The sequence below is a fragment of the Eulemur rufifrons genome, chromosome 8 (assembly GCF_041146395.1).
Source record: "Eulemur rufifrons isolate Redbay chromosome 8, OSU_ERuf_1, whole genome shotgun sequence".
In the NCBI taxonomy this organism is placed as follows: Eukaryota; Metazoa; Chordata; class Mammalia; order Primates; family Lemuridae; genus Eulemur; species Eulemur rufifrons.
In genome coordinates this window covers 95,120,803-95,148,000 of record NC_090990.1, presented here as the reverse complement: position 1 = coordinate 95,148,000, position 27,198 = coordinate 95,120,803, and the positions used below count along the sequence as shown (strand labels likewise).

The 27,198-nt window shown below is 49.7% G+C and overlaps 4 protein-coding genes across 10 annotated transcripts; 3 read left to right on the top strand and 1 right to left on the bottom strand.

Moving 5' to 3' along the window:
* The first annotated feature begins 4,198 nt into the window (after nt 1-4,198).
* UFC1 (ubiquitin-fold modifier conjugating enzyme 1) lies at nt 4,199-7,959 on the top strand. Its single transcript, XM_069478462.1, has 6 exons — nt 4,199-4,357; nt 6,230-6,297; nt 6,531-6,594; nt 6,895-6,971; nt 7,213-7,303; nt 7,516-7,959. Exons 1-6 carry the CDS (start codon nt 4,235-4,237, stop codon nt 7,594-7,596), a joined length of 504 nt encoding a protein of 167 aa, XP_069334563.1. The 5' UTR covers nt 4,199-4,234; the 3' UTR covers nt 7,597-7,959.
* A 686-nt stretch (nt 7,960-8,645) lies between these two features.
* USP21 (ubiquitin specific peptidase 21) lies at nt 8,646-14,747 on the top strand. 3 transcript variants are annotated; one of them, XM_069478460.1, is made up of 14 exons: nt 8,646-8,791; nt 9,180-9,299; nt 9,613-10,233; nt 11,038-11,097; nt 11,271-11,391; nt 11,616-11,727; nt 11,914-12,069; nt 12,597-12,661; nt 12,920-13,023; nt 13,207-13,293; nt 13,584-13,655; nt 13,898-14,012; nt 14,124-14,238; nt 14,444-14,747. In XM_069478460.1, the coding sequence occupies exons 3-14, from the start codon at nt 9,634-9,636 to the stop codon at nt 14,532-14,534; spliced, it is 1,698 nt and encodes a 565-aa protein (XP_069334561.1). In that variant the 5' UTR covers nt 8,646-8,791; nt 9,180-9,299; nt 9,613-9,633; the 3' UTR covers nt 14,535-14,747. The 3 variants fall into 3 exon arrangements, with proteins under 3 accessions (XP_069334561.1, XP_069334562.1, XP_069334559.1); XM_069478461.1 differs by lacking the exon at nt 9,180-9,299 and having other exon boundaries at nt 9,613-9,972; XM_069478458.1 differs by lacking the exon at nt 9,180-9,299.
* An 821-nt stretch (nt 14,748-15,568) lies between these two features.
* PPOX (protoporphyrinogen oxidase) lies at nt 15,569-19,666 on the top strand. Of its 4 annotated transcripts, none has more exons than XM_069480327.1 (12): nt 15,569-16,080; nt 16,241-16,375; nt 16,515-16,630; nt 16,808-16,940; nt 17,242-17,386; nt 17,788-17,978; nt 18,432-18,492; nt 18,671-18,789; nt 18,869-18,979; nt 19,078-19,227; nt 19,365-19,407; nt 19,492-19,666. In XM_069480327.1, exons 1-12 carry the CDS (start codon nt 15,994-15,996, stop codon nt 19,632-19,634), a joined length of 1,434 nt encoding a protein of 477 aa, XP_069336428.1. In that variant the 5' UTR covers nt 15,569-15,993; the 3' UTR covers nt 19,635-19,666. The 4 variants fall into 4 exon arrangements, with proteins under 4 accessions (XP_069336428.1, XP_069336430.1, XP_069336429.1 ...); XM_069480329.1 differs by lacking the exon at nt 16,808-16,940 and adding an exon at nt 16,436-16,450 and having other exon boundaries at nt 17,223-17,386; XM_069480328.1 differs by lacking the exon at nt 18,869-18,979.
* A 126-nt stretch (nt 19,667-19,792) lies between these two features.
* On the bottom strand, nt 19,793-25,427 carry B4GALT3 (beta-1,4-galactosyltransferase 3). 2 transcript variants are annotated; one of them, XM_069480331.1, is made up of 8 exons: nt 25,368-25,421; nt 24,373-24,518; nt 23,727-24,025; nt 22,945-23,180; nt 22,154-22,344; nt 21,903-22,025; nt 20,617-20,721; nt 19,793-20,482 (listed from the first exon to the last, which is right to left on the bottom strand). In XM_069480331.1, exons 3-8 carry the CDS (start codon nt 23,986-23,988, stop codon nt 20,209-20,211), a joined length of 1,191 nt encoding a protein of 396 aa, XP_069336432.1. In that variant the 5' UTR covers nt 23,989-24,025; nt 24,373-24,518; nt 25,368-25,421; the 3' UTR covers nt 19,793-20,208. The 2 variants fall into 2 exon arrangements, with proteins under 2 accessions (XP_069336432.1, XP_069336433.1); XM_069480332.1 differs by having other exon boundaries at nt 23,727-24,001; nt 24,373-25,427.
* Between the last annotated feature and the right edge of the window lie 1,771 nt (nt 25,428-27,198).

Sequence of the window (27,198 nt, the reverse complement as noted above, 5' to 3'; positions counted from 1 at the left end):
CTGAGGTATCTTCCAGCATATTAGAGTCCAGACCAATGCCTTAAATACCAAAGAGAGGAAAAGTTTCTCTTTTTTCTCCCCCTAATCCAAAGTTTTTTTTCTCTAATTCAATATTTGTTTCTCCTTCTGTCCCAGGAGCTGCCTTTTCCCATGATGACTGACAATGGGACTTTCAGCTACTTTCAAGGGCTCTCCCATGTATGCAATGTACCTAAACTGTACTATCCCACCAAAACAATAGTCTGCCATCAGTGCATTTCCTATAATTGAGCTATTCAATCAATCCTATCCAATTTTTTTTTTTTTTTTTTTTTTTTTTTTTTTTTTTGAGACAGGGTCTCGCTCTTTTGCCCTGGCTAGAGTGCCATGGCATCAGCCTAGCTCACAGCAACCTCAAACTCCTGGGCTTAAGCAATCCTTCTGTCTCAGCCTCCTGAGTAGCTGGGACTATAGGCATCTGCCACCATGCCTGGCTAATTTTTTTCCTATATATATTTTTAGCTGTCCATATAATTTCTTTCTATTTTTAGTAGAGGTGGGGTCTCGCTCTTGCTCAGGCTGGTCTCGAACTCCTGAGCTCAAACGATCCGCCCACCTCGGCCTCCCAGAGTGCTAGGATTACAGGCATGAGCCACCGCGCCCGGCCTCCAATTTCTTTTTATAGCTGTTTTAGGATAATTTCCATGAGGACAGGGACTCTGCCTATCTCATGCACTATTAGATTTCCAATGCCTGGAACAAATTAGGAACTCCATGAACATTTGCTCATGAATGAGTTTTCCTCTGAAAAAAGATGAGGCTCAGGCCTACATACTATTCCTTCAGTCTCCTCAATTTTAATTTCTGATCTCTTATGAGAATTATTTATTTTATTTTATTTTATTTTTTGAGACAGAGTCTCACTCTGTTGCCCAGGCTAGAGTGTCATGGCATCACCTAGCTCACAGCAACCTCAAACTCCTGGGCTCAAGCAATCCTCCTGCCTCAACCTCCTGAGTAGCTGGGACTACAGGCATGTTCCACCATGCCCGGCTAATTTTTCTATATATATTTTTAGCTGTCCAGATAATTTCTTTCTATTTTTAGTAGAGACAGGGTCTTGCTCCTGCTCAGGCTGGTCTCGAACTCCTGAGCTCAAACAATCTGCCGGCCTTGGCCTCCCAGAGTGTTAGGATTACAGGCGTGAGCCACCACGCTTGGCCTCTTATGAGAATTATTTAAGCAAGAATAAGCTAAGTTCATAAGTTAAAAATAAACATTTCTCTAAAAGATATATTCTACAGAGAAGCAACTATACTACCTATAATAGAGACAGCCCTATGTTTATAATACAGACAGCCCTTTGTATAATCATACATATTATGAGCTCTGCTTTACTAAGTGGTTTAATAAGGTGATTTTCCAAAACAATGAAACAAAACAACATGCAGCTTTAAAAAGACAGCTTTTCTGGTGCTTACCTTATGTGTCAAGATATTCATTTATTTTAAAAATATTGATTGAACACTTAATCTGTGCCAGGTACTGTTTTAGAAATACAGCATTGAACAAGATAGATACACAATCCCTACCTTCATTGAGCTTCCAGGCTATCAAGACAATTAAACAATAAAATGTGATGAGTGATTATCATAGGGGAAGTATTCTCAGGGATAGAAGTCTTCTGCCTGCACTTGAACAAAAGCAGCTCTGAGTTTGATCACTTTTGTATTTTAAGACTCCAAGTAAGATTTTATTTGTAAACCTAGCTTCACTGCTACATAAAAGTTTGAAAACTACTGCCCTTTATCTAATTTATCTGACTTTCATCCTGAAAGCCTATTATATGAATGAATGGACATTGCACATATAGTTAAACCAACTATATAAGCATCATTATCCTCTTTTTATAGGTGAGAAAATGCAGTTCACAAAGTTAACCTAACTCTCTAACGTCTTATGACAATTAAATTTTAGAGCCTCATTCCAAATCTCTTCTCTCTGTACCACACCACCGTGCCTACATACAAAATGGAATAAATCTCTATTTCCCTTAAGAGAGAAATCTCTACTGAGAAATACAGCAAAGTGGCCAGGCGTGGTGGCTCACACCTGTAATCGTAGCACTCTGGGAGGCCGAGGCGGGAGGATTGCTCAAGAGTTCGCTCAGGAGTTTGAGACCAGCCTGAGCAAGAGGGAGACCCTGTCTCTACTAAAAATAGAAAGAAATTATCTGGACAACTAAAAATATATATAGAAAAAATTAGCCAGGCATGGTGGCGCATGCCTGTAGTCCCAGCTACTTGGGAGGCTGAGGCAGTAGGATTGCTTGAGCCCAGGAGTCTGAGGTTGCTGTGAGCTAGGCGGACGCCATGGCACTCTAGCCTGGGCAATAGAGCAAGACTCTGTCTTAAAAAAAAAAAAAAGAAAGAAAGAAAGAAAGACAGCAAGCTTTGCCTTAGTCTTAGCCAATGTCCAATATTTTAATAAAATAAATAGATAACATGCCAATAAAAGACAAAAACCACACTATCATTTCAATCAACACAGAAAAAGCATTTGAAAAATAAAATTCCAACATCCATTTATGATAAAAATCCTCAGCACACTAGGAATAGAAGAGAACTTCTTAAACCTGATAAAGTGCATCTATGAAAAACCTACATCATACTTGATGGAGAAAGACTGACTGATTTTCCCCCTAAAATCGGAACAAGACAAGGATGTCTGCTTGCAACACTTTTACTCAATACTGTACTGGAAATTTCAGCCAGGGTAATTAGACAAGATATAGCATGCTTATCAAATTTGTAGATGGACCATAGAATTTGATGATTGCTAGAACCAGATCCAAAATTACTGCCACAGACTACAATGATTCACCGAATAAACAAGATATTTAAATTAAAGCCAAAATTAATGTGTTTAGGTTTTAAAGCCTACAGGAAGATATAAAATTTTGCAAAAGGATTACTGGGTACCTACTATGTGCCATCCACTGGGGATAGAGAGACGTGATTCTGAAGACTAAACTCTGATCTTTTTCTTTTGCCCAAATTCCTTTCTAAGGGGACCTGGTGAGTCAAGCCTACAAATGATAAAATCTCACTTAACAGGTTTTGTTAACCTAATATAGTGTGCTATACCAACCTGATTCTGGTATAGCATCACAGGAAAGGTAGAAGGCCCTTATCTTACTTAACTCAAGCATTCCTTTCAGCTGACTCCTGGTCTTTTAGGCAAAGCTTTACTCTTTCAGCCGAATGTCAACTAAAGAATCCCTAAACTTGTAAGCTCCCACTTTGAGATGGCCCACCTTTTTGGGCCAAACCAATGTATGCCTTCCATGTATTGATTTATGACTTTACTGTAATTCCTGTCTCCCTGAAATGTATAAAACCAAACTGTAACCCAACAACAGCCAGTCCACTTGCTCAAGGCTTCTTGGGCATGGCTCTGGGCCATGGTCCTCAAATTTGGCTCAAAATAAACCTCTTTATTTTACAGAGTTTGGCTTCTTTTTTGTTGACAATTCCTTCATAGATGAGTTAATTCCAGACCAAAAAAATGTTAGGAGTTAGTGAGTGGCTAGCCTAAAGCAAATCTTCCTGTGCCCTCTAAAGTCTTTTGGCATTTATTAAGGACGCCATGGCAACTCACTCTAGCCTGGGCAACAGAGTGAGACTCTGTCTCAAAAAAAAAAAAAATTGTCTAATTTAATTGTATTAATTGTTCAGAGAAGAGACTGCATATTTTTATTTGATTCTGGATGGTTTCTAATAATTATAAGGAGTGAAACACTCTTCTATTGGATAACTACTACCTCAGCTGAACTATATATAAGCTAAGAAAGCTTTTTCCAAGAGAGAACACACGAATCGCGCGTTTTTGAAAGACACTGCCTTGAAGAGTGCCTAGAACAGCCTGAAATTCTAACAACTCTCTAAGTTTGGGAAGGTGTCTGGAAGTTTTCTGAGGGGGATTACTTCTCTGAGCATGAACGGAAGTCACCCTTTGAGCCTTCTGCAGGCATTTTAATAATAGGTACCATATTCAGGACCGAGTAATCTTTTTCCATTCTGTTCCTCCCGCTGCACCTACAAGCGGGTGACCTGCTGACAAGAAAATAAAAATAGCATTCTGAGAAGTCTTAAGGCAACCTTACGCCTCATCTTCCCATAGTAAAGATGGCGGCGCCCTGAGTGTAAACTGCCGGCAACACCACTTCCGTGTTTCTCTTGTGCCTTGGTTCAAGATGGCGGACGAAGCCACTCGGCGTGTGGTGTCTGAGATCCCGGTGCTGAAGACTAACGCTGGACCCCGAGATCGGGAGTTGTGGGTGCAGCGACTGAAGGAGGAATATCAATCTCTTATCCGGGTCAGTTGTTCTTCTACGGCCGAATGCATCTCAGAGGTTGCGGGTAATTAAGTGTGCTCAATAATAGGCTCCGTGTGGAAGCCGCTTCCGGTTCTTAAGTTTATCTCCCAATTTCATAGAAATGGGTCGTTTGTAGGGCTGGAGGAGTAACGAGGATGGTGGGAAGGGGGCAGAAGAAACTCAGGTTAGGAGTACTGTGGGGCCAGACCTTGGACTAAAAGCGGCAGTTAATTTAGGGATACGCCTCCCCAAAAGGCGACGTGTCTCTCCCGTTCCAGGTGTTTGCTCTCCTGGACTTAAGAGAGGTGGCCGAAAGTACTTCTTGAGGGCCCTAAGTCCCAGTCCGCATTTCTTTGCTCCCTCTTTCACACTTCCTGAGGTAGGAAGGCACGTTAGGACTGAAAATTCAAGGAGGTGTTAGTTGCAGAGGGTTGTGGAGCTGGGCTCCTAGTTAGAAATAGGCCATCTTCTCAGCTAATCTCTCTACTATAAAAGACAAGGAAGTTTTTGTCTTCTTTGCATGGTCTCTGTCAGCTTCAAAGACCAGCAGTTCCACCGCATGTATTCATTCACTAAAAAGACACTTACTGCGCATCTAGAACCTAGGGAGGGGATACAAAGCCAAATAACGTGGAGCCTACTAAGGTAGACAAAAACAGATCATTATAATACAGTGTTTAAGTAGAGAGAGAGAGAGACAGATATATAGAAAGAAATGGCTTGGATGTTTTGAGAGCATAAGGAGAGAGACCATATCCAGCTTGGGTTTGGTCAGGGAAGGCTTCCTGGAAGAGGTAGTGCTTGAACTGAAACTTAAACAGTAAATATAAGTTAGCCTGATAAAACATAAGAGTAGGAGAAAGACATTCAAGGTAAAAGGGACAGCATGAGCAAGGGCATAGAAGCTAGAAATGGCAGATGTATATGAAGAAACAAATAGTTCAGAGTTGTTAAAGCATCAAATGTGAGGCAGGGAGTGGTAGCCAAGGCTGGGGAGATAGGTTTGAGCACTTGAATTTTATCTTGGAGGCATTGGTATGCCTTTAAAGGATTTTAAACTGAGGAATAGATTTGGGTTTAGCTCAATCACAGTGGCAGTAGAGACAATTGACAGGGGTAAGATTGAAGATAGAAGAGTTTGGAAGCAGTCATTAATCCAAGCAAAAGAAAGATGTTCTAAACTAGGCAGTTGTGGTGAAAATAGAGAAGTAGAATAGAATATTCAGAAAGTGCAATCAGCATGACATCATGGATTGGTGGAGTAAAGGATAGGGCAGGTCAAGGATGAGTCCTAGATTTTGGGCTTGGGTGGATGCTGACACTGCCACCTGAGATTGAGAATTCAGCAAGAAAAACAGGTCTGAAGGAATATTATAAATTCCAGGGAGAAATGCTGAGTTTGAGGTACCTGTGAAATGAAGGTAGATATTTCAACATCTAGTTGGATACTGGAGTCTGAAGCTCTGAGGAAAGGTCAGGAATAAAGATCAAGATTTGAGACTCATCAATATGTGGGTGCCAGTCAAAACGAGGACTATATGAGGCTGGAAGGGAGGGTGTCACCCGGGGTAGGAGTATATCCTGAAATAAGTTGTCAGCTGAGGACAGACACTGTTAAGAGTGAGAAGAGAGCCTTGGGTGATATCTTCAAGTCTTTTGTATTTGCTAAATTAAGTGGAACACAAGCATTCTATTCCTTGCTCTAGGCAAGCCCCCTACTTACTAGCCTTGTCTTCAACTTTGCTTATGTCAGAAAAATCAGGTAAACATACTAACAGAATGTAACCACACACTTTTCTTTTGAGGGGAGGGGTACTGCCTTTGGCCTTTGGCCCTAACTTCACCCTCAGAGACTTCATTCTCTGCTTTTAGTATGTGGAGAACAACAAGAATGCGGACAATGATTGGTTCCGATTGGAGTCCAACAAGGAAGGGACTCGGTAAGCAGACCCTCTTGGGAGGTGTGGGGTGGGAGTCTACATGACTTAAGCAATTTGATATCCCAGTGCCCACTACCAGAGCTGCCCTGCCTCATGTTATCTGTCTCTACTCCCACAGCTCCAGACTTCCCCAGTTCCCTCCCATGAATCTCCCAGGCTGCTGGCCTAGGCACGATGTCATTTGAATATGAGAAGAATGGGCAAATTGGACTCAGGTTTGGTCTTTGTTACAGGTGGTTTGGAAAATGCTGGTACATCCATGACCTCCTCAAATATGAGTTTGACATCGAGTTTGACGTGAGTGTGATGGAGTGGGAAATAAGAAGGTTAGTAGAAGGGGAGGTATTAGGTGATTGTTAATAAGCTAACCTTTCTTGGAGGGACCAAAGAAAACTTTTAAAATGGGAGGGAAAAGCTGAGGTTTCAAGCAAGCATAAATTACAGTTACTCATCTCCATGTCCAGAATCCTGGTATGTACATGCTGTTGGAGGAGTTCGCTGAATATTTCAGTTCAACCAAGATATATGTATGTCTAATTAGATTAGTTCCTTTCTGTCCTGATTTTCTGTTATATTAAGGCTTTATAATTCCTCCAGATTCCTATCACATATCCTACTACTGCTCCAGAAATTGCAGTCCCTGAACTGGATGGAAAGACAGCAAAGATGTACAGGTAGGACTGAATAGGAGATGGGAAAGGGTCAAAGAAGACCTTAGGGAAGAACTCAGGAGGCAGATGTTCCCAGAGTCTGCTGGCCTACAGGGGCTCCAGGCCTCCGTCTGCCAAGCCTAGACAAAGAACTTAACTGACCTTGTCCTCAATTCTGATCACTGATAGTCTTCTTGTGCTCCCAAATGGTTATGTTTTGTGGTAAACTTTGCATGTGAATACCTTCCTCTTGTCCCTCTCATAGGGGTGGCAAAATATGCCTGACTGATCACTTCAAACCTTTGTGGGCCAGGAATGTGCCCAAGTTTGGACTAGCTCATCTCATGGCTCTGGGGGTAAGTTGGTGTATTTGGTGTAAAAGGGGGAGGGGAGGGGGAGGAGCTTAGGCCCTGAGCAGTACAAGATACTACCTGAGCGTAAACAAGAAATAATAGTGTCGTCCCTTGGGCATGTTCCCCTAGAATCTCTCTCTAGCAGGGAGCTTCTGATGGAACAAAAGGCATTGACTGGATGTTAGTAATTTCACAGGGTCTCCCTTGTGTTGCAGCTGGGTCCATGGCTGGCAGTGGAAATCCCTGATCTGATTCAGAAGGGCGTGATCCAGCACAAAGAGAAATGCAACCAATGAAGGATCAAGCCACTGAGGCAGGGCAGAGGGACCTTTGATAGGCTACATTCTTGTTTTCCTGTGCTAGCTTACTTACCTGCCTCCCTCCACACCCTCCACCCTTAGTTGTTACTAAGTAGCTACAGAAGGCATTGCCGGAAAGAAAAACAATAACAACAAAACCACCCAACAGTATTGCTACTGAGTTTCTAAGGCTGCACAGGGAAGTGAAGGACTGGGCCTTGGAAACCAAGAAGCAATTTGTATCCTCTCCCCAGGTGGAACTATGTGAGATCCTGGAGGCATCGGGGGTAACTGAAAGTGAGTGCATAGCCTTTCTGGTTTCTGGAGATAACCCATCAATAAAAGCTGCTTCCTCTGCTAGCCTGTGATTCTCATTGGTGGCTGTTAACAGAGGGTGAGCAGGCTAAAACCTGAGGTACATGAACAGCTATGCTACATTGGGCGGGGGGCGGGGAAATGGATGCTCTGATCAGCAGCTGGGGAATGAAAGGAAATGTGACTGCTCTCCTTGCTGCTGAGATCTGCCTTTGTCCTTCAGTGGTGAGCCATGCTTCACCCTACTGCTTTGGCCTGCAAGGAGCTTGAGGAATGGTTTTGTAGGGCCAGCATTCCCCGCCCTCCAGGGATCTTCCCATCCCTATGTGAAGTGCTAGATGCTTCTCCACTGGTCTGAAGGCTGGACGGAGGCTTGCAGCTTGCCACACTGGCACACTTGCTGTCTGGGTAGGATCTATTCTGCAAGCCTGAAGCTATACTACGATTGTCAGATCTACATCCCTAAGGGCCACAGGATGGGGCGACGGTACTCTATACCTCCGGGACTTGCTTTGGAGCCATGGTTTAAAGATCACTCTGGGCAGGACTGAGAACTAGCGGTCCTAAAGTTGGCTGCGTTTCCATGGTGCTGGCCGCGGCGCCGTGAAGGCAGGCGCACACAAACGCTACGGGAGTGGGTGGGAGGAGTTCGAGTGTGGGTGCGCAGGCGCTTTGAGAGACAGTGAAGCCGGTGGCCTGTGGCCGGGCGGGACCAACAAAGATGGCGGCGGCCCCTGCGGCGGGAGCGATCTGGGAAACAGCTGCAGCTAAAGCTGCAGCCAGGCCCGCGGGGGGGCTGCACAGGGGCAGTAGGGGGTGGCCCTGAGCTGGGGCCTGGCCCCCAGCTGGCCTCCCCCGCCGCCTCACCGGGGGACAGGTACGGGCCGGGGCGTTATGGCACTGGGAGGTGGGGGCGCTGAAGGAAGACTGCTCCAGACCCGAGAGGATACTCTCCACAAAGGCAGAGGCGCCGGGGGCCCGGAGGGGCCTGGGAGAACTGGGCTGGAGGGACAGCATCCCCCGGACCGCTGGGAATACGCCGTCGGGTCCCGTAGCCAATCAGCGGCTTCGGCCTTTCTGCCCTCGAGGGGGGCGGATCCCGCTGCAGCCCTGCTGTGGTGGCAGAAGTGCAGAGATTAGGGGTCAAGGAGTTGTTCGTCCTCCATCCCCAACCGCTGCTCCCTGAGCCCTGACACCATGTCGGAGCTCGGAGGTGGGGGAGGGAATGGATCACAAGTCACCCATTTAGTCTGCTTCATTTGCAGCCCGGAGGGGCCGGGGTGTGAGGATGGAATGCTGTCTTTTGGGATATTATCCTTGCATCCACACTGCCATTTGACCAGAGGTCCTAAGTGACCCAGGGCGCATCCCACTTGACTAGCCAGGTATGGGGGCCCTTGCTATGAGTTTAAAAGGTAGCCGAGATAGGAATTATAACTGGCTTTTCAGTAAAGGTGTATTCTGCAGGGAGGAGGTGGGAGGATACATATAAAGGGTCAAAGGGTTGCTATCATTCATTCGTTTGCTCAACAGATATTAAGTAGTTACTTTGTGCCAAACACTATGCTGGGTATCAGGGATACAATGACTGTTTTGATAAACCTGGTTCCTGCCCTCAGTGCGTGTAAAAGCTAGTATGGTAGCTTAGGTTCCCATCTCCCTCCTTACTCAAATGCTGATACTCTCTTCTCCTCCCAGGTCCAGCCTGTGGTGTCCACAATGCCCCAGGCCTCTGAGCACCGCCTGGGCCGGACCCGAGAGCCACCTGTTACTGTCCAGCCCCGAGTGGGATCCAAGCTACCATTTGCTCCCAGGGCCCGCAGCAAGGAACGCCGCAACCCAGCCCTTGGGCCAAACCCCATGTTACGACCTCTGCCTCCCCGGCCAGGTCCCCCTGATGAACGGCTCAAGAAACTGGAGCTGGGACGGGGACGGACCTCAGGCCCTCGTCCCAGAGGCCCCCTTCGGGCAGATCATGGGGTTCCCCTGCCTGGCTCACCACCCCCAGCTGTGGCTCTGCCTCTCCCATCCCGAAGCAACTTAGCCCGGTCCAAGTCTGTGAGCAGTGGGGACTTGCGTCCAATGGGGATTGCCTTGGGAGGGCACCATGGCACTGGAGAGCTGGGGGCTGCACTGAGCCGCTTGGCCCTCCGGCCTGAGCCACCCACTTTGAGACGTAGCACTTCTCTCCGCCGCCTTGGGGGCTTTTCTGGACCTCCCACCTTGCTCAGCATACGGACAGAGCCCCCTACTTCCCATGGCTCCTTCCACGTGATATCTTCCCGGTCCTCTGAGCCTTTCTACTCTGATGACAAGATGGTGAGGACTTGCCAGGACTTGCCAGGCTTCCCATGCTCATGTTCCTGTATGCTTTCTTGCCATCCTATGGCTTTCCTGTCCCGCTTTTCTCCAGGTTCCTTTCTTAAGCCCTCATTACCGCAGTTTGGACTCTCTCCTCTCCCTTACTTAAGTACCCTTGAGTCTCCAAGACTCTTTTCTGGATTGTCTGTGACTCTCTAGCATGGTGTGCCCTTTTGTTCCCCAGGGAATTAGCCCAACTATTTAGAATTCTTCTTTGGGTCCCCAGGCCCTTCCTTCCCCTTGCTGCACCTTCTCTCCTAGGACTCTGCCTAGGTCTAATTAATCTCTGGAGCTGAAGAGGGGCGGGGTCAGAACATCTGAGCTAATGTGGTTGCCCATTTCCTGAGCTAAGTGAGCTAGGCTGATTGCAGTTGGAGCCAGCCGGAGAGGGTGCAGGAAGGGGCCACGGGGGCAGGAGGGGGCTTTGGGGGCAGCAAGGTGGGGGTGGGGAGCAGCTGGGCAACCATGCCAGTGCTTGGGGAGTTGCCCCAGGAGCTGCAACGTCGACTAGCTGGGCAGAGGAGTAAGTGGGGAACATGTGGGACAGCCATGGCTGAGTCCGTGGTACACTCAGCTGTGATGGGCTTACTGCTTATGACCAGTGAGGTAGGGAGACCAGAATACCCAGTGAAGGGAAGAGGGTAGAGTTTTGGGGTGAAGCACGTATGGGGTGGGGGAGGCAGTGGGCAGGATACAGTTGAAAGGTTAAAGTGCTCATATAAAGAGATATGGGAACTTGCTGATTGTACTCTGACCTTCCAGGCTCATCACACACTGCTTCTGGGTTCTGGTCATGTTGGTCTCCGAAATCTGGGAAACACGGTGAGAGCCATTCTCCTGTCCTTCTTTTCGAAAAGGAATGTGAAATGGTGCTGGGGGTGGAGAGAACCTGCAGGCTTGGGGAAAGCATGTAGAAAGAGTAGACTGAAGCTCTTCTAAGGCTTCCTGGACACTGGTCTGGAGAGATAAACACCAGTGTCCCTCCTGCTCCTCAGTGCTTCCTGAATGCTGTGCTACAGTGTTTGAGCAGCACTCGGCCTCTTCGGGACTTTTGTCTGAGAAGGGACTTTCGGCAAGAGGTGCCTGGAGGAGGCCGAGCTCAAGAACTCACTGAAGGTGGGCCAACAACTTCTGCTCCCTCCATTCAAGTCGCTTTTTCCCCAACTACCTGGAGGTCCATCTGTCAGTGTTGGTGGCCCCCAACCCTTAAATGTGGCAGTTGTATCCATTTTTCCCAGTGCCTACTTTCCTAGAGGTGGTTTTCTACCCTCTGAGCCACCTCTTGCATGCCTCTTCCAGACATTAACCTTTGTTTCCCTTACCCACTCCCACTCTAACAGCCTTTGCAGATGTGATTGGTGCCCTCTGGCACCCTGACTCCTGCGAAGCTGTGAATCCTACTCGATTCCGAGCTGTTTTCCAGAAATATGTTCCCTCCTTCTCTGGATACAGGTGGGAGAGCTGGAGGGTATGGGATTTCTCAGGGGTTGGTTCTGGGGGTGGGGCCAAGCAAGGGCCCAGCATTGTTCTGAGCCTTGAGATGTTCTTCATCCATGAAGTGGGGACCAATATCCGGGTAGGGGGTAGTGTCTGTGGACAAGGAAGGGTCAGTTACCCATACTGTCTGTCTGGCTGTAGCCAGCAGGATGCCCAAGAGTTCCTGAAGCTCCTTATGGAGCGGCTACACCTTGAAATCAACCGACGAGGCCGCCGGGCTCCACCAATCCTTGCCAATGGCCCAGCTCCTGCTCCACCTTGCCGAGGAGGGGCTCTGCTAGAAGAACCTGAGTTAAGGTAAGGGTTGCTCCCCCTACCTCCTCTCCCAAGTAGTGTATCCACAGGATTTATACTTCACAGAACTGAGCTAGTTAAGATTGAGGATGTAGGGTCCAGGGAAACCCTTTAGTGTATAAAATGGTTTGAAAAGCAGTGTGGAAGTAAGAAGGAAGGAAAGGAGGAGGAGGAGGGAGGCTAAGGGGAGCAGATGGAGGCAGAATTTGACAGTACAAAGATTCCCCAGAATCCTCGTGCTCCATATTCTACGGATGTCACCAAATTGAGGGAAGAGAGCATAATCAATTCACAGGTGGAGGAAGACAGCATGTTCTTCCCTTGTGTGTAGTCCTTTCTTTTCCTCTCACCTTGTATTTCCCCAGAAAGTTCCCTAAAGCATTATTCTTTTGACTTTTCATTGAAATTTAGGAAAAGAGCTGGGGTGTGGGTGCGGTACAGGGCTCTATGGATCATTTCAGTGGGTGCTGGGGGTGCCCAGTGTTCCTGCTGTCTCATGGGTGCTCCTCACTTCCCCTGATCTGTGGTAGTGATGATGACCGAGCCAACCTAATGTGGAAGCGTTACCTGGAGCGAGAGGACAGCAAGATTGTGGGTATGGAATGGAGCAAAGCAATGAAGGAAAATTAGTGCATGTGGGGGGGTACAGGCTTGGGAGAAAAAAATTGATACTATCAAGGGGTGTGGGAACAGGACCGAATGATAAAAATGTGAAATAGTATGAAGTTTGTTGGGATTGTTGGTAGTGGGACAGGAAGGGTCAGGCAAAGGGGTGGGAAGAGATGGAAATCCAAGAAATCATCTCAGCCATCCAACAATGACTTTTTTCTCCTGCTCCTTTGCTTCTGTCTAGATCTGTTTGTGGGCCAGTTGAAAAGTTGTCTCAAGTGCCAGGCCTGTGGGTATCGCTCCACGACCTTCGAGGTTTTTTGTGACCTGTCCCTGCCCATCCCCAAGGTGGGATTCCAGAGTATTCCAGGGGTGGATGGGACACGGGTTCTGTGACCCAACCCTACCCACCCCCAGAGTGTGGGAGGGAACCCTGTGGATCTGGAGCAGAATTGAAGCCTGGATTGATTGAGAAGAGTTGGAAAAGGAAATTCCGAACATACTGACCCTTCTTTTCTCTTTCCCCCCCAGAAAGGATTTGCTGGGGGCAAGGTTTCTCTGCGGGATTGTTTCAGCCTTTTCACCAAGGAAGAAGAGCTAGAGTCGGAGAATGCCCCAGTATGTGGGGGTTCACAAGGGATATAGTAAGGGCCGGAAAGCTGGGGGAACTCCATATGGATAAAAGGGGTTGCATGATGCCTTAGGATGGAGAATAATATTTATATGTCTGGGTTTGTGTTGGAGTCTCAGATGTGTCCTAGTACTCCTAGGGCAAAGGGGAGGGGCCCAAAGGGTACAGAAATAATGGGGAGAATACTATCTAATAAATTTGTCTGTGGATCAGAATGTCAGAAAAGCCCATTACTGTGAGGAGCACATTAACCTAACACTATTTGGCATTTATTCAGGTGTGTGATCGATGTCGGCAGAAAACACGAAGTACCAAAAAGTTGACAGTACAAAGATTCCCCCGAATCCTCGTGCTCCATATCCTAATCCTCAGATTCTTACCTCTCTTAGGGTACCTCCCATAAATTCTCTTTCCTCACTTTCCATGTTTGCAAAAGCTGGCCACTTGAAAATTGAATTTTCCTTAGAAAAAGTCTGCCACCCCACCTTTCCCCACACTGCTCCCAGTGTGTGTTGAGGGAGGGGAGAGGACAGCCTTCAGGACTGAAGTCTCCCTCAGAGGCCCTCTGCCTCCCAAATGCTCCTTAACCAGGGCTTAGATCTGAATCGCTTTTCTGCCTCCCGAGGCTCCATCAAGAAAAGTTCAGTAGGTGTAGACTTCCCGCTGCAGCGACTGAGCCTAGGGGACTTTGCCAGTGACAAAGCCGGTGAGTCTGGTGGGGAAGGTCCTAAGGAGCCCTGGGATTGGGGGGAGGGGGGTGTCAGGTGGGGGGATGCACAGCTCTAATTGTAGAACCTAATCATCTCTAACCTCACAGGAAGCCCTGTATACCAGCTGTATGCCCTTTGCAACCACTCTGGCAGTGTCCACTATGGCCACTACACAGCCCTGTGCCGGTGCCAGACTGGCTGGCATGTGTACAATGACTCTCGGTGAGAACAGCCTTCTATTCAACTCCTGCCCCATTCCCACTACAGCCCTTCCCTTCTTTGAAGCCCCAGGAGAGCAGAGTGTCAGGTATAAGGAGAGGTGGAGGCTCTCCTGATCTCTTCCTGGATGCTCTGAGGTTGAGTCTTGTGGGGAGGAGGGAATACACAGAAATGACCACAACCCTTTCCCCGTCTCCCTTCTTCCTAGTGTCTCCCCTGTCAGTGAAAACCAGGTGGCATCCAGTGAGGGCTACGTGCTGTTCTACCAACTGATGCAGGAACCACCCCGGTGTCTGTGACACCCCCTTTAAGCCCTAGCACCTGTGAAACCCTTTCAACACCCTTAATCCCAAGGCTCCCCATTTACCTCAGAGACGTCTATTTTTGTGTCTTTTTAATCGGGGAGGGGGGAGGGGTGGTTGTAGCTCCCATTATTTTTTTTATTAAAAAGTACCCTTCCACCTGGAAGCTCCCTTGTCTCCCAGTCTCATGTATAGAGCTCACCAGGCCCCTGCCCAGAGCCCCAGAGCCTCTGCAATCTCACTTTTTGTGAATAAATTTATTAAGAAAAAGTGATGTGCTTATTTGTATTTGTGCTTGGGGGTGATGACATAGAACTGGGCTGAACTGGAGTCTTCCTGGGACCCAGTTTCCTCTCTGAACAGGTGGGGGCGCTCTTAGAGCCAGGTGAAAGGTTTCCGGGATGGTGCTGGATCCGGACAGTGTGTGCCCAGTGAAAGTTTAGTATTGGGAGGAAAGATAGAAAGGCAAATTTGAGACTTGAGTTCAGGCACTGGGGCGACGGGGTTTTGCCGACGATGGGGGCTGCCCCTCGAGGGCAAGACACCCAAGAACCCCTGTTGACAAACACTGCATACGTTGCCGGGCGGCCCTAGCTCCCGTAGGCCCTGTCTGTTGCTAACCAAGGAGCTGTTTATGGAGCCGCTTCCCAGCGGACCGGCCTCCAGTGTCACTATCTACTCTCCCTACAACCAAAGCTCCTGGGGCCCTCCCTCCAGGGTTCTCACCCTTGCTGGGCCTGGGAAGCTTGAGCTGGGGAATGCTAACTCCAGGATTAAGCTCTCGCCGCCTCGGCCCTGGGGAGGGCAGTGCCACCTACGAGCGCTTACTCCAACTTGGCACTGAAGCGGTTAACCTCCAGCCTCACAGAGCAGCCTCTTACCGCTGCCTTCCCTCCACCCGGCAGTCACGGCCCCTGCCAGTTCAGTGTTTTCATTGGTGAACGTGATCCGGGGCCTTCCAAGACCCACCAATCCAGAACCAGGAAAGATAGGGTCATGCGCGTGCCACGAGAATAGAATGGACGGAAAGTCGGAGAGACCAAAAGGGTTGTGGGCAGGAGAAGCGGGTTTGAACTGCTTGTTGGCCTAGTGAGGAATGGGGAGGCAAAGCGCCTCAGAAGTCCCGCAGCCAGCCTGCCGCCTGAGCCCTGCGGGGGCAGATAGCGTGGGTGTGGCTCTTATCTGCACCCAGCGAAGTTCCTGTGGAGTAAGGTCTTAGGACCGAGACCTCCTCTTTCTTCCTCACTTTCTCTCATTTCTCCCTACCTCTCGTGGGTGAGTCCTCGTCCCTGGGCAGGGACCTCACTGTTCCACTAGTCCATCTACGCGCACTGCCTTAGTTTCCCCTAAAGCAGTGAGTAGCCGGGCGTGGAACACAGGACCAGCGGGGCTTCTGGAGCGCAGGGTGTCCCCCGGTCTGCCTGTCCATATCGTCCCCTTTCCTCCACATTTCCCAATGAGCCGGACAGTGGTTGTGCTGGGCGGAGGCATCAGCGGCTTGGCTGCCAGTTACCACCTGAGCAGGGCCCCTTATCCCCCTAAGGTGAGTGCCCCACCCGTGCTGGAGGGAGTCTCATTTAATATTCTCCCATTTCCATCGAAAGCTGGATGGATCCTGGGCCCCCAAATGTGCCGCCCCTTCTTCCCCTGAGCTCTCGCCCGCGGCTACAGATGGTGCTGCACTGTCTCCCTTTTGTCGCCAGGTGGTCCTGGTGGAGGGCAGCGAGCGTCTGGGAGGCTGGATTCGCTCAGTCCGAGGGCGTGATGGTGCTATTTTTGAACTTGGACCTCGTGGAATTAGACCCGCGGGAGCCTTGGGAGCCCGAACTTTGCTCATGGTGAGAGCTTTGTGGAATGTCTAAGAGAGGTTGTGGAGGGGGGCTTTCACTACAGGATAGAGTTTAGGGGAGGAAGTATATTTTGGTGGGACAGACCTTTCCTTAGTTTCTCCTCTTCCTGAGGGCTCGTGGAGAGTAGGTTTCTGAACTTGGCTTGGACTCAGAAGTGTTGCCCGTCCGAGGAGACCATCCAGCAGCCCAGAACAGGTTCCTGTATGTAGGCGGTGTTCTACATGCCCTACCCACTGGCCTCAGGTAACACCATCACCTCCTTTCTGCACGTTTCTACTTTCCCCTCATCCTCACAACTTTTCCATTTTTTTACCCCCGTGACCCCTCTCAGCAAAAGGGGGCCAAATGAATGGAAATGACCCCCTGGAGCTGGAGAGGTAAATCAGGAATTCCCTCCTCACTATGCCTTCCTCCACGCAGGGGGCTCCTCTGCCCTTCACCCCCGTTCTCCAAACCTCTGTTTTGGGCTGGGCTGAGGGATCTGACCAAGCCCCGGGGCAAAGAGCCTGATGAGACTGTGCACAGTTTTGCCCAGCGCCGCCTTGGACCTGAGGTGACACTGCTCAAAGGCCCCAAACATCCTCCTAAACCAGCTGCAGAGCCCTCTACTTAAACCTACCACCTAGGGGCTCTCTGTATCATTTTGGGAATGCCCTTCTCTTCATGCCTCCCCCATAATTCCCAAAACTCCGTGTTGGGGGTGAATGCCTTCACTTCCTTCTCATCTTTTTGTTATAGTGGGAATGCCCCCAAACCCAAACCCTACCCCACCCCACTCCCTGTCAAGCAGGGGCAGCAGAAATCAGTCAGTGCAGCTTATTCCTTGACCTCTCAGTCATTGTCTCACCCTTAAGGTGGCGTCTCTAGCCATGGACAGTCTCTGCCGTGGAGTGTTTGCAGGCAACAGCCGTGAGCTCAGCATCAGGTCCTGTTTTCCCAGTCTCTTTCAAGCTGAGCAAACCCATCGTTCCATATTACTGGGGCTGCTGCTGGGAGCAGGTGAGGAGGGGATTGGTTCAAAGGTAAAGATCTTAAGGATAGCCAAGGTGAGGGACTTGGGGCAAGGGGTGCTTTCTCTCTCTCTCTCTCTCTCTTTCTTTTTAGAGACATGGTCTTGCTTTGTCACCCTGGGTAGAATGCAGTGGTGTCATGATAGCTCACTGCAACCTCAAACTCCTGGGCTCAAGTGATCATCCTGCCTCAGCCTCCCAGTAGCTGGGACTATAGGCCCACACCACCACACACAGCTAATTTTTTCTGTTTTTAGTAGAGACGGGGTCTCACTCTTGCTCAGGTTGGTCTCAAACTCCTGAGCTCTAGTGATCCTCCTGCCTCAGCCTCCCAGAGTGCTGGGGGCCTAAGGGGTGCTATTTTGATGAGATTCTTTGCTTTCTCTGTAGGGCGGAGCCCACAGCTAGACTCAGCACTCATTCGCCAGGCCCGGGCTGAGCGCTGGAGCCAGTGGTCACTCCGTGGAGGTCTAGAAATGTTACCCCAGGCCCTTGAAACTCACCTGACTAGTAGGGGGGTCAGTGTTCTCAAAGGCCATCCAGTCTCTGGGCTCAGCCTCCAGGCAGAAGGGCGCTGGAAGGTAGGAGAGTTCCCTGGAGTACAATGAACCTGTCATTGTTTCTGTATTTGTCTAAGTGGCTTAACCAGGCCAGGGCTGATAGGACTGGAATTACTCATTGTTTTCCTGTTATAGAAGCTATTTAGACATGAGCTACCCTAGGATCCTAGGCCCTATTTGTGGACCTTTTTCAGAGATCCCTTTGATACAAATCTGTGGATAGAAGTAGTGCTTATAAGTGGCGCAGGGATAGGGGAAAGAACTACTCAGCTTCACTGAACATTTCAGATCAGCCACACTGGCTTCTGTCTGACCTACTTCCTAGAGTATATAGAAGAGTGATTTTTGTGCAGTCTACATAGTCACCCATTCTCTCCTGCCACTTGGGTGCCTGGAAAACTGAGACTGAAGCAGCAAGTCTCACTTCATCCATAAAATTCTCATTATCTGTGTCTCATGTTTTCATCCTCTCAGGTGTCTGTAGGGGACAGCAGTCTGGAGGCTGACCACGTTATCAGTGCCATTCCAGCTTCAGGTAATGGAGTAGCCACCTTCCCCAACCAGTGTGCAGCAATAACAATACCCCCTTGGGCCAGGAGGACCACATTATGCCCCTGAACTGGTCATCCCTACAGGAGTCTAATCAAAAAGAAGATTGATAAAATTGTAATGTGAATGCCTCCTGAATCAGGCCTCTGCTTGATCTCTTCCAGTGCTCAGCAAGCTGCTCCCTACTGAGGCTGCTCCTCTGGCTTGTGCCCTGAGCACCATCACTGCTGTGTCTGTAGCTGTGGTGAATCTGCAGTACCGAGGAGCTCGTCTACCTGTCCAGGTATGATACAGAAGGGAAGGGGAGACATGGGCTTAGCTGGAGCCCTTCCCTCCTTACCTGTGGATTTCCTTCTCTCCAGGGATTTGGACATTTGGTGCCATCCTCAGAAGACCCAGGCATCCTGGGAATCGTGTATGACTCAGTTGCTTTCCCTGAACAGGATGGGAGCTCCCCTGACCTCAGAGTGACTGTGAGAGGAGGAAACAACTCAGTGGGGTTTTCAAAGGGCTCCTCTGTGCCCCAGTATAGGCAAAGCCAAGCCTGGTTGGTGTTATTTTCCCTCCCTAGGTGATGATGGGAGGTTCCTGGTTACAGACACTGGAGGCCAGTGGCTGTGTCTTATCTCAGGAGCTGTTCCAACAGCAGGCACAGGAAGCAGCTGCCACACAATTAGGACTGAAAAAGCCACCAAGTTACTGCTTGGTCCATCTACACAAGGTAAGTTGGGGTAAACTCCCCTCAGCTCTTCACTGAAAGCCTCGAAGGCAAGGACTGGTATATTTGTCATTGTATGTCAACCAAGGCCTGGGACATCAATAATAAACTTTTCCTTGCATCCTCTCCTTTCTCCCCAGAACTGCATCCCCCAGTATACACTAGGCCACTGGCAAAAACTAGGTAAGTTGAGAAAGCAGCTGGGTAGAGGAAGGTCAAGGAAATCAGACTCCCAGCTATAACTGTCTTTTCATCTTTTCCTTCCAGAGTCAGCTAGGCAGTTCCTGACCGCTCAAAGGTTGCCCCTAACTCTGGCTGGAGCCTCCTATGAGGGGGTTGCTGTTAACGACTGTATAGAGAGTGGGCGCCAGGCAGCAGTCAGTGTCCTGGGCACAGAACCTCACAGCTGATCTCCAACTCTCAATCATGAAAATAAAAATTACTGGAGCTTACCTTGGTCTGGCTGTTCTGTCACCTATGGGCATAAGAGTGAAGGGGAGTAAAGAGAGACCAAGTGTGCCTGGGATGCAGAAAGCAGGAGCAGAGGCAAGACAACAAAGTCCTTTATTAGAAAATATATCAAAATCCTAGCCCCCTGAGCCAGGACCAGAGAGGGAGCTACTCCAGCACTGGCAGAAAGTACCCAGGGAGGGGCTTCCTTCACCAAACAGCTTCCCAGGAGAAGCCAGATCACTCTTCTCTCCATGGAAGAAGAAGGGGCTTGGGTCCAGCCCATCACATAAAATTATGACATCAAGGATTCACAGTCATAAGCCCTGCAGGAGACCCTAGAAAGAGGGACTCCCCAGGTCTAGAGGAGCCCAGCTCCAGTCCAGCAGTGAGGAAAGGGCCCCCCCCCCCAGTATAGCACTAGAGTTCAGTTCCCCAACATCCCTCTAAGAGCAGTGAGGAGCTGGGGGGTGGGGACAATACAACCCCTCAAGTTCAGTTTCATGATTAAGGTGGGCAGGAAGGAGGGAGGAGTCAGCGTGAACCACGGAGGGCTGTGTGGTTGGCAGTGGGTAGAGGGCCAGGCCTGGCTGGGGGCCGCCGCTGCAGCATCTCTTGACGGAAGGCCTGGGAAGAACCGGGTGGGTAACGGGGACCAGAGGGAGCCCGGGGACCGCGAGGGTCAGTCCCAATGTCTGCTGTGACGTTGGTATAAAGAGGACCCAGCTCTCGAGCCAGCAATCGGTATGTCAGTGAGTTCATCCCATCTTGTGTCCAGGAATTCTGGGTACGGACCAGGAGGTCAAATCTGAGGGTTAGAGGTTGGAGACTAAGACCCAGAAAGGAATGGCCAGGAATTTAGGAACCTTTAGGAGTTTCCTGGCTAGGGGATCAGAACCCTGAGGATCCAGTAACAAATCCCAGGCAGTCCGTCCTTCCTACCTGTGGGGATTTTCCTCGTTGCCCTTATCTCCTCGGTGTTTCACCATCTTATAGTGTCCCACAGATGTGGGGGGCCGAGAGATCTTCATCCCAGCCAGGCGCACCCTATGAGACAAAGGAGGGAATCTTGGAGGATCCAGAGTGGAAGAAAGCTGCTCACAGGTGAACAAGAAGAGCTAAGGCCAGAAAGGAAGGGATTGCATGTTTCCATACACAACAATTATTACTAGTTAGGCAAAAAAAGTGCCAAGTACCAGGGAGGGAGGGAGGAAGGGGGAGCCAAACAGAAAGACAGAAATGGCTGAAGAGAATGTGAAAGCTGGATATATCCAAATCCCCAGGGCCCGGTGCCAGCACTTTGGGGCCTTTAAACAATTGGCAAGGGTAGGTTTGTGCCTCTTCCCTTTGCTTCCTAAATGGCTCCCAGGAGCTGCCCTTGCAGTCTGGGAAGGACAGGGAGACAGGCCATGTTGTCAAAAGGACAAGACAAGACTGGGAGTTGCAGCCCAAAGCGAAGTAATTCTTATTTAGAATAGTGGCTAAGCTCCCCCAACTTCTCTCCCCCTGCCTCCCTGTGTTAAGAAAGGGTGGAACCAGGTACTGAGGACTTTGAAAGAAATAAACCCCAACTCTGACACATACAAGCAAGGAATAAAGATGGCCTGGGAAGGAATTGCAAGACGTACATTTAGAATTTGCTGGGTGTTTTACACACATACAGAGGATAAGAATTCACATAGTAATGTCATCCCAGAGGACACAAGGGGGAGGGGAGGCAATTGGTCCAACATACCAAGCCCAAATACTCACACCAGACATGAAATTGGGTCAGCTGAGGCTGAAGGTCAGAATGCGTCTCATGCTAAAACATAGCTGGCATCATGCCAATGGCATAGACCTTTTTTTTTTAAATAAATTGATTCTGGGCCACATGGAATGGAGCTCCTCTCCCCATCCCCATAGGAAGTAGTCTGTATGTAACCCTAGCAGAAGATGGGACTAAACTATCTCTAGGCCCCTTTCCAGCTCTGGGATCCCATGATACTATTTCTTATTGGTCTATCTCCTTTCCTAGGAATATAACTAACCAGATCTAGGAGACTGAAAGATGATGGGCAATAGCGTGCAGAGCCTGACCTGGTATACTGAAAAGATTAAGGGAAAGGAATGGGCTCAGTGCAGGACCAGGGAGCTAAAGTTGGTGTTGAAGTTTATGGCAATGGATGGTCTTAGAAGACAAGGTTCCAGGCTGGGGTGGGGAGGGAGGTGGTAGCAGGAAGTCTGACCTGGTAGCAATGTCGTCATCCTCACCACCCCAGCCCCAGTATTCATTGGGGAAGCCATTCATCTTCAGGTACTGGTCAGGAGTGAGCGCTGAGACCCCTCCAAAGTACTGGGGGTACGGGAGGCTAGGGAGAGAAAGATCCTTGCATTCCACAAGTCTTCTGGGGAGACATTCCCACCCACAATCCCCCTGGCTCTCCTTTCACTGGATGTTGGGTTTCCCTGCTTCCCAGCACCCTTCCATGCCCTGTACCTGTATCCAAACTTGTTCATGGCAACAGCAACATGGCGGGGTCCCCGAGGGTCACACACATACAGATTGTGGTCATTTTCTGGCAAGAGGTCCACATCATGCAAGAACAGGCAGTCCCACTCTTCATCACGCAGAGCCTCCCGCACTCCTACATTCAGCAGCTTTGCCCTGTTAAATGTTCCATTTCCAGCCTAGAAGATAATGGAGGCAGACCAGACTATGTTTACAGGTGGCATGGAGAAGAGAGGGCTAAAGGATAAAAGTGAAAAGAGGGAAATCAAAGTGGGATGCAGGTCAAAGAAAATGAAGAGAAAACCAAACTACCTTTTTCATTTAGTCATTCAACAAGTTTTTCTTGCATATCAGTGCCTGATATTTACATGCTCCTGTTTAGCATTTAATCGTGACAACCAACAACCATGTCAAACAGATGCCACATTAGTTATCTAATGCTCTCTGCCTCATTTTGGAGGGTTAAGTATCTTGCTATTTGTTACATGTCACACATGTAACAAATGGCAGAACTGGAGTTTTAGCCCAAATGTGTCCAATTCCAAATTTGCACAAGCCACTCAACAAAGGAAAAATCATGGAAAAATATGACAGTGGAATACCCTAAACTGAATGAGAAGAATGGGACTAACAAGTCTGGAAGAACAGGGCTGGGTGCTTCTTCACATTCAACATTCTGGCCTTAAAATTATTCTAAGGACCCATCAGTTGAGACTGGAGTGGCATTTGCTTGAAGCTTCCATATAAGAAAGTCAGAGTGAAGTGGGGATTGGGGGTACCTGGTGGATGACATAGATGCCGTAAGCAAGCTGCTGGCGCTGTAAGAAGGGGTGCAGGTGGTAGAGCAGCAAGCGCAGGTGGTGCTCCCGGGCACGATGGGGCACAATGATGGCTGTTCGAGAACGTGGCTCACATCCTGCAGGGCGGTATCGGCCCCCTGGTTCGACCCGGGGATTCCTCTCCACAATCTCTGCCAGTGATGGCACTGGGCTAAAGGATACTGACACAGGACCCACTGTTGGAAAGGAATGACAAGTTCAGGGATCAGAGGAGCAAAGAGAAAAGAATGAACACCATGGCCTAGGAATACCTCCGACCCTTTCAGTCTGGTTCTGGGACTCAGTTCCCCTGAGGGTTCAACCAGAAATCTCACAAGTCTTGGGTTCCCCATCATTGGGACAGCTCCACAAAGCCTGGAAGGTTCAGGCTTCTTACCTAGCCTACCTTTTTATTTTAGAGTACCATAATCTCCTCCTGTCTCACAAGGTTGGAAGCTACAGTTGGGGGACAGAGAGAATAGGACTTCCAGCCAACTAAACCAGGGTTCATCTACAAGGAAAACAATTCCTAACCTGGGGCAGGAAAAGCCCATAAATGGGGAGGCAATGAAAAGTTGTGGCCCAACCCAAGAGCCTAGTCTAAATTCCAAATTCAGAGTCTATCTCAACCTCAGCCCACCTTCAGGGTACACTATTCTCTTCTAAGTCCCACTCCATGCCTTCCCAAGCCTCCCTGCCCTAATACTTTGTCCTTTCCTTCACCTTCTTTCTCCTGCACTCACCTAAGAGAGGAGATCTTTCTGGACAGTAGGGCAGACCTTGAGGAGCTGGAGGACCCCCTGGGGCAACAGGGGCCCCAGGCAGGTGACTGAGGTTACTGTAGACATCACGGGGATGAGAATAGTCAAATGTCGGCCCCTGATCTCGGCCAAATAGGGCACTGAGGCTTCGGAAGCCCCCCAGTGACAGATACATCATGACAGCCAGCTGGGAGCCCACAAGCAGGGCCAGCGTGCAGGGCCGCTCCAGCAGCCTCCGCAACATCCTGGGGTGAGGTCTGGGGAGGGAGAGAGGGGGTGTTCTGGGGGTAGGCAGGAAGAGAGCAAGCCAGCAGGGAGATCAGCAGATAGGGATAAAGGTGGCGCCAGGGGTAAAGAAGAAAAACAGGCAGAGAACAAAGTCACAGAAGGGAGCACACAGGTGTACAGTCGCGCAAGGAAGCAAAATAGAACCTAACCACTAGCAGCCCTACCACCTGTCACTTCAGCCCAAGTTTCACTCTCCTCCACCTCCCCCCAAACCACACCTGCCATCTACTCTCAAGTCCCCACCCTCAAGAATGCTTACATCATTCAAGTCCCATGTTCATTTCAGTAGAGTCTCTGGAGAACCCCTCTTCCAATTTTAGAGGAAATGAAACAGACTCACCTAGGTTCAAGCTGTCTTCTTTGGGATCATGGGGGCTTCAGGGGGTCCCGGGGGGACAGAGATGTGAGGCATTATCTAAAATTGGAAATGTCACATAGGACAGAGAAAGGTTCCATCCAGCACTCCAGCAGCGAATCTGGGACCAGCTGGAACAGAAGTGGTAAAGGGTAACTAACTACCTGCACAGGCAGAGATCAAGATCGGGGGAAGCCAGTTTCCCAGTAGGGGAAATGAAGGAAAGTGGCTGGAAAGAAAAGAGGAGGAGGAGGAGGAGGAGGAGGAGATGCTAAGTCCCTGGCCTCTCTCCCAGGCTACCCAGGAGTGATAGTGTCAGATTCCTATTTAACCACCCTCTTACCCCCACTCCAACAGGACGAACTTGTTTGAGTGGGGACAGGTCAGCTAATGCAGACATTGTTTTTCTCCCAGATCGAGAACCTGTTCAAGGGGTGAGACAGTCATGACAGGACCGTGGAGTGGCCTCAGGAGTACCCAGGGCAAAGTAGGAAACAGTCTCCTTCGGTTCCTCACGTGCCTGGGAGCTAGCTCCGCAAGTGCAGGGAGTGTGACCACCTGGGAGCTGCAAGCTAACAGCTCCGGAGCGCGGCGGGGAGAAGGGTGGGGGTAGCGTCCTCTACCTTTTCTACCTTTCCCCAGTCCTAGCGGGGGTGGAGAGGAGGATTACTGCTGAAGTGAGAAGGACAGAGAGGGGGCTGGGGCAGAGACGGTCGGGGGTACCTGGGCAGGCTCACCTGGAGGGGTGTGGTCCTGGTACGCTGTGCAGGAGGTTAAAACCCAGTTCTTTCGAAGCACGCCCATTCCGTCCCAATCTCTTCTTGCGTTTGCCCTACCTTGCAATATGAGCCCACCCGGCCCCCATCCCTGCTTCCACCTGGGACCCCGTCACTGCTCAAGCCTGTCTCCAGGCGTTACCCAAAACTTCTCACCCTTCCGACCGCCCGAGCCTCTCTCCCCACCATCCCCAGCCCACATACCTGGTCTTTTGCTGCCCGTCGTCACCGCCACCCCGGCAGCCGGGCAAGCATCACTGTCGCCATCTTGGAAGCGGGCGCGGGCGGGGAGGGCGGAGCCTCGGGCGGAGCCGCCCAGACGGGCGGAGCGCAGGGTCCCAGCGCCGCGTGGCCTGGGGACCCGGGCCGTAGCGCCGTCCCGGCCGACCGGCCGGGGTCTGCTGCGGTGTCGGCTGGAGGCCGGAAGGGACCCGACCCCTCCGGGAGCGGGCGCGGGGGCTCGTCCCTACCTCGCAGACTGCCAGCGCGATTCCATTTCCCACCCCTCAGATTTGTAAAAGCAGCAGCTCAAGCTCTTCTTTTTCCTCAGGGCCGAGACTTACCAAGAAGCCAGTGGGACAGCTCCTGGGGCGTCGGGTGACCTCACTATCACCCCGGGGTAAGCTGAGCCCCTCTCCCGGCGTGTCAAAGGCGCCCCCTGCAGCCTAGTGCCACTTAGTATCAAAATTGTTTCTCACGCAGGCTACAGCGTTGCAGACCGCTCTAGCGCATTTTTGTATTCCCATAGAAATGGTTAGTTAATAAAACAATGAAACAGTAAATGTGGAGGGAAAGGCAGCGTCTGCTTTAATGTAAAAATCTGTTTTCCCATATATACAATATGTTTATTTTGTGGCTTCCACTATCCTCTGGCATACTGCTTTTTAGAAGCAGATGTTCATGCTGAGGAAACAATAAGAGACTTGAATAACTCACAGAATCTGCCTCAAAAAGCTCATGGTCTTGTGTGCGTGTATTGGGGGAGGGAGAGATGTAAACAATATGGCATGATAAATATGCTAGCCCAAAAATGGCACCACTCGTTCACACGTGGAGATTCTAGAAAGGCTTTCTAGAAGTGATGGCTAGTGGGAAACCTGAAGGACTTGTCTATGGCATATCCTTCCGCTTTAAAGATTCTGTTTTCATGGGACTTATTTTACAACTCAGTGTGGGTAACTGATCCGAATGCAAATTCTGCCCTGTCTGGTGGCAATTCGGTTAACCTGCTACTCCCCATATTGTGAGAGAAAAATAGTTTTGACTTCCATTTTCGTAATCATTTCTGTATTTCTTTCCTTTCCTTTTCTTTTTTTTCCCCTGTGCCAGGACAGCATATATTTAACTGTTCTATTCTTATCTGTCAAATAAATTACTTTACTGAGACAACAGTTAACTTTCAACTTGAATCTAGTTTCTAAGAAAGGATGGATATCTGAGCTGAGAGAACCAAAAGAAGAGGCACGGAGGTAACCGCCACTTTGGGCCCTGCTCCATCTGCTGGGGCCTTGCTCCTCTGGCGGCGCAACACAGCCTGAAGGGGAGCCTGCCAGGCTCTCCACTTACTAGGTGACCTTGGCAAGTCATCTGGCCTCTCTGGACCTCAGTTTCCTCCACTATAAAATGAGGGGGGAAGGCCGGGCGCGGTGGCTCACGCCTGTAATCCTAGCACTCTGGGAGGCCGAGGTGGGTGGATCGCTCGAGGTCAGGAGTTCGAGACCAGCCTGAGCAAGAGTGAGACCCCCCCCCCCCCCGTCTCTACTAAAAATAGAAAGACATTATCTGGCCAACTAAAAAAATATATATATATAAATATATATATATATAAAATTAGCCGGGCATGGTGGCACATGCCTGTGGTCCCAGCTACTGGGAGGCTGAGGCCGTAGGATCGCTTAAGCCCAGGAGTTTGAGGTTGCTGTGAGCTAGGCTGACGCCACGGCACTCACTCTAGCCCGGGCAACAGAGCAAGACTCTGTCTCAAAAAAAAAAAAAAAAAAAAAAAAAGTGGGGGGGGAATATCCATCCCTTAGGG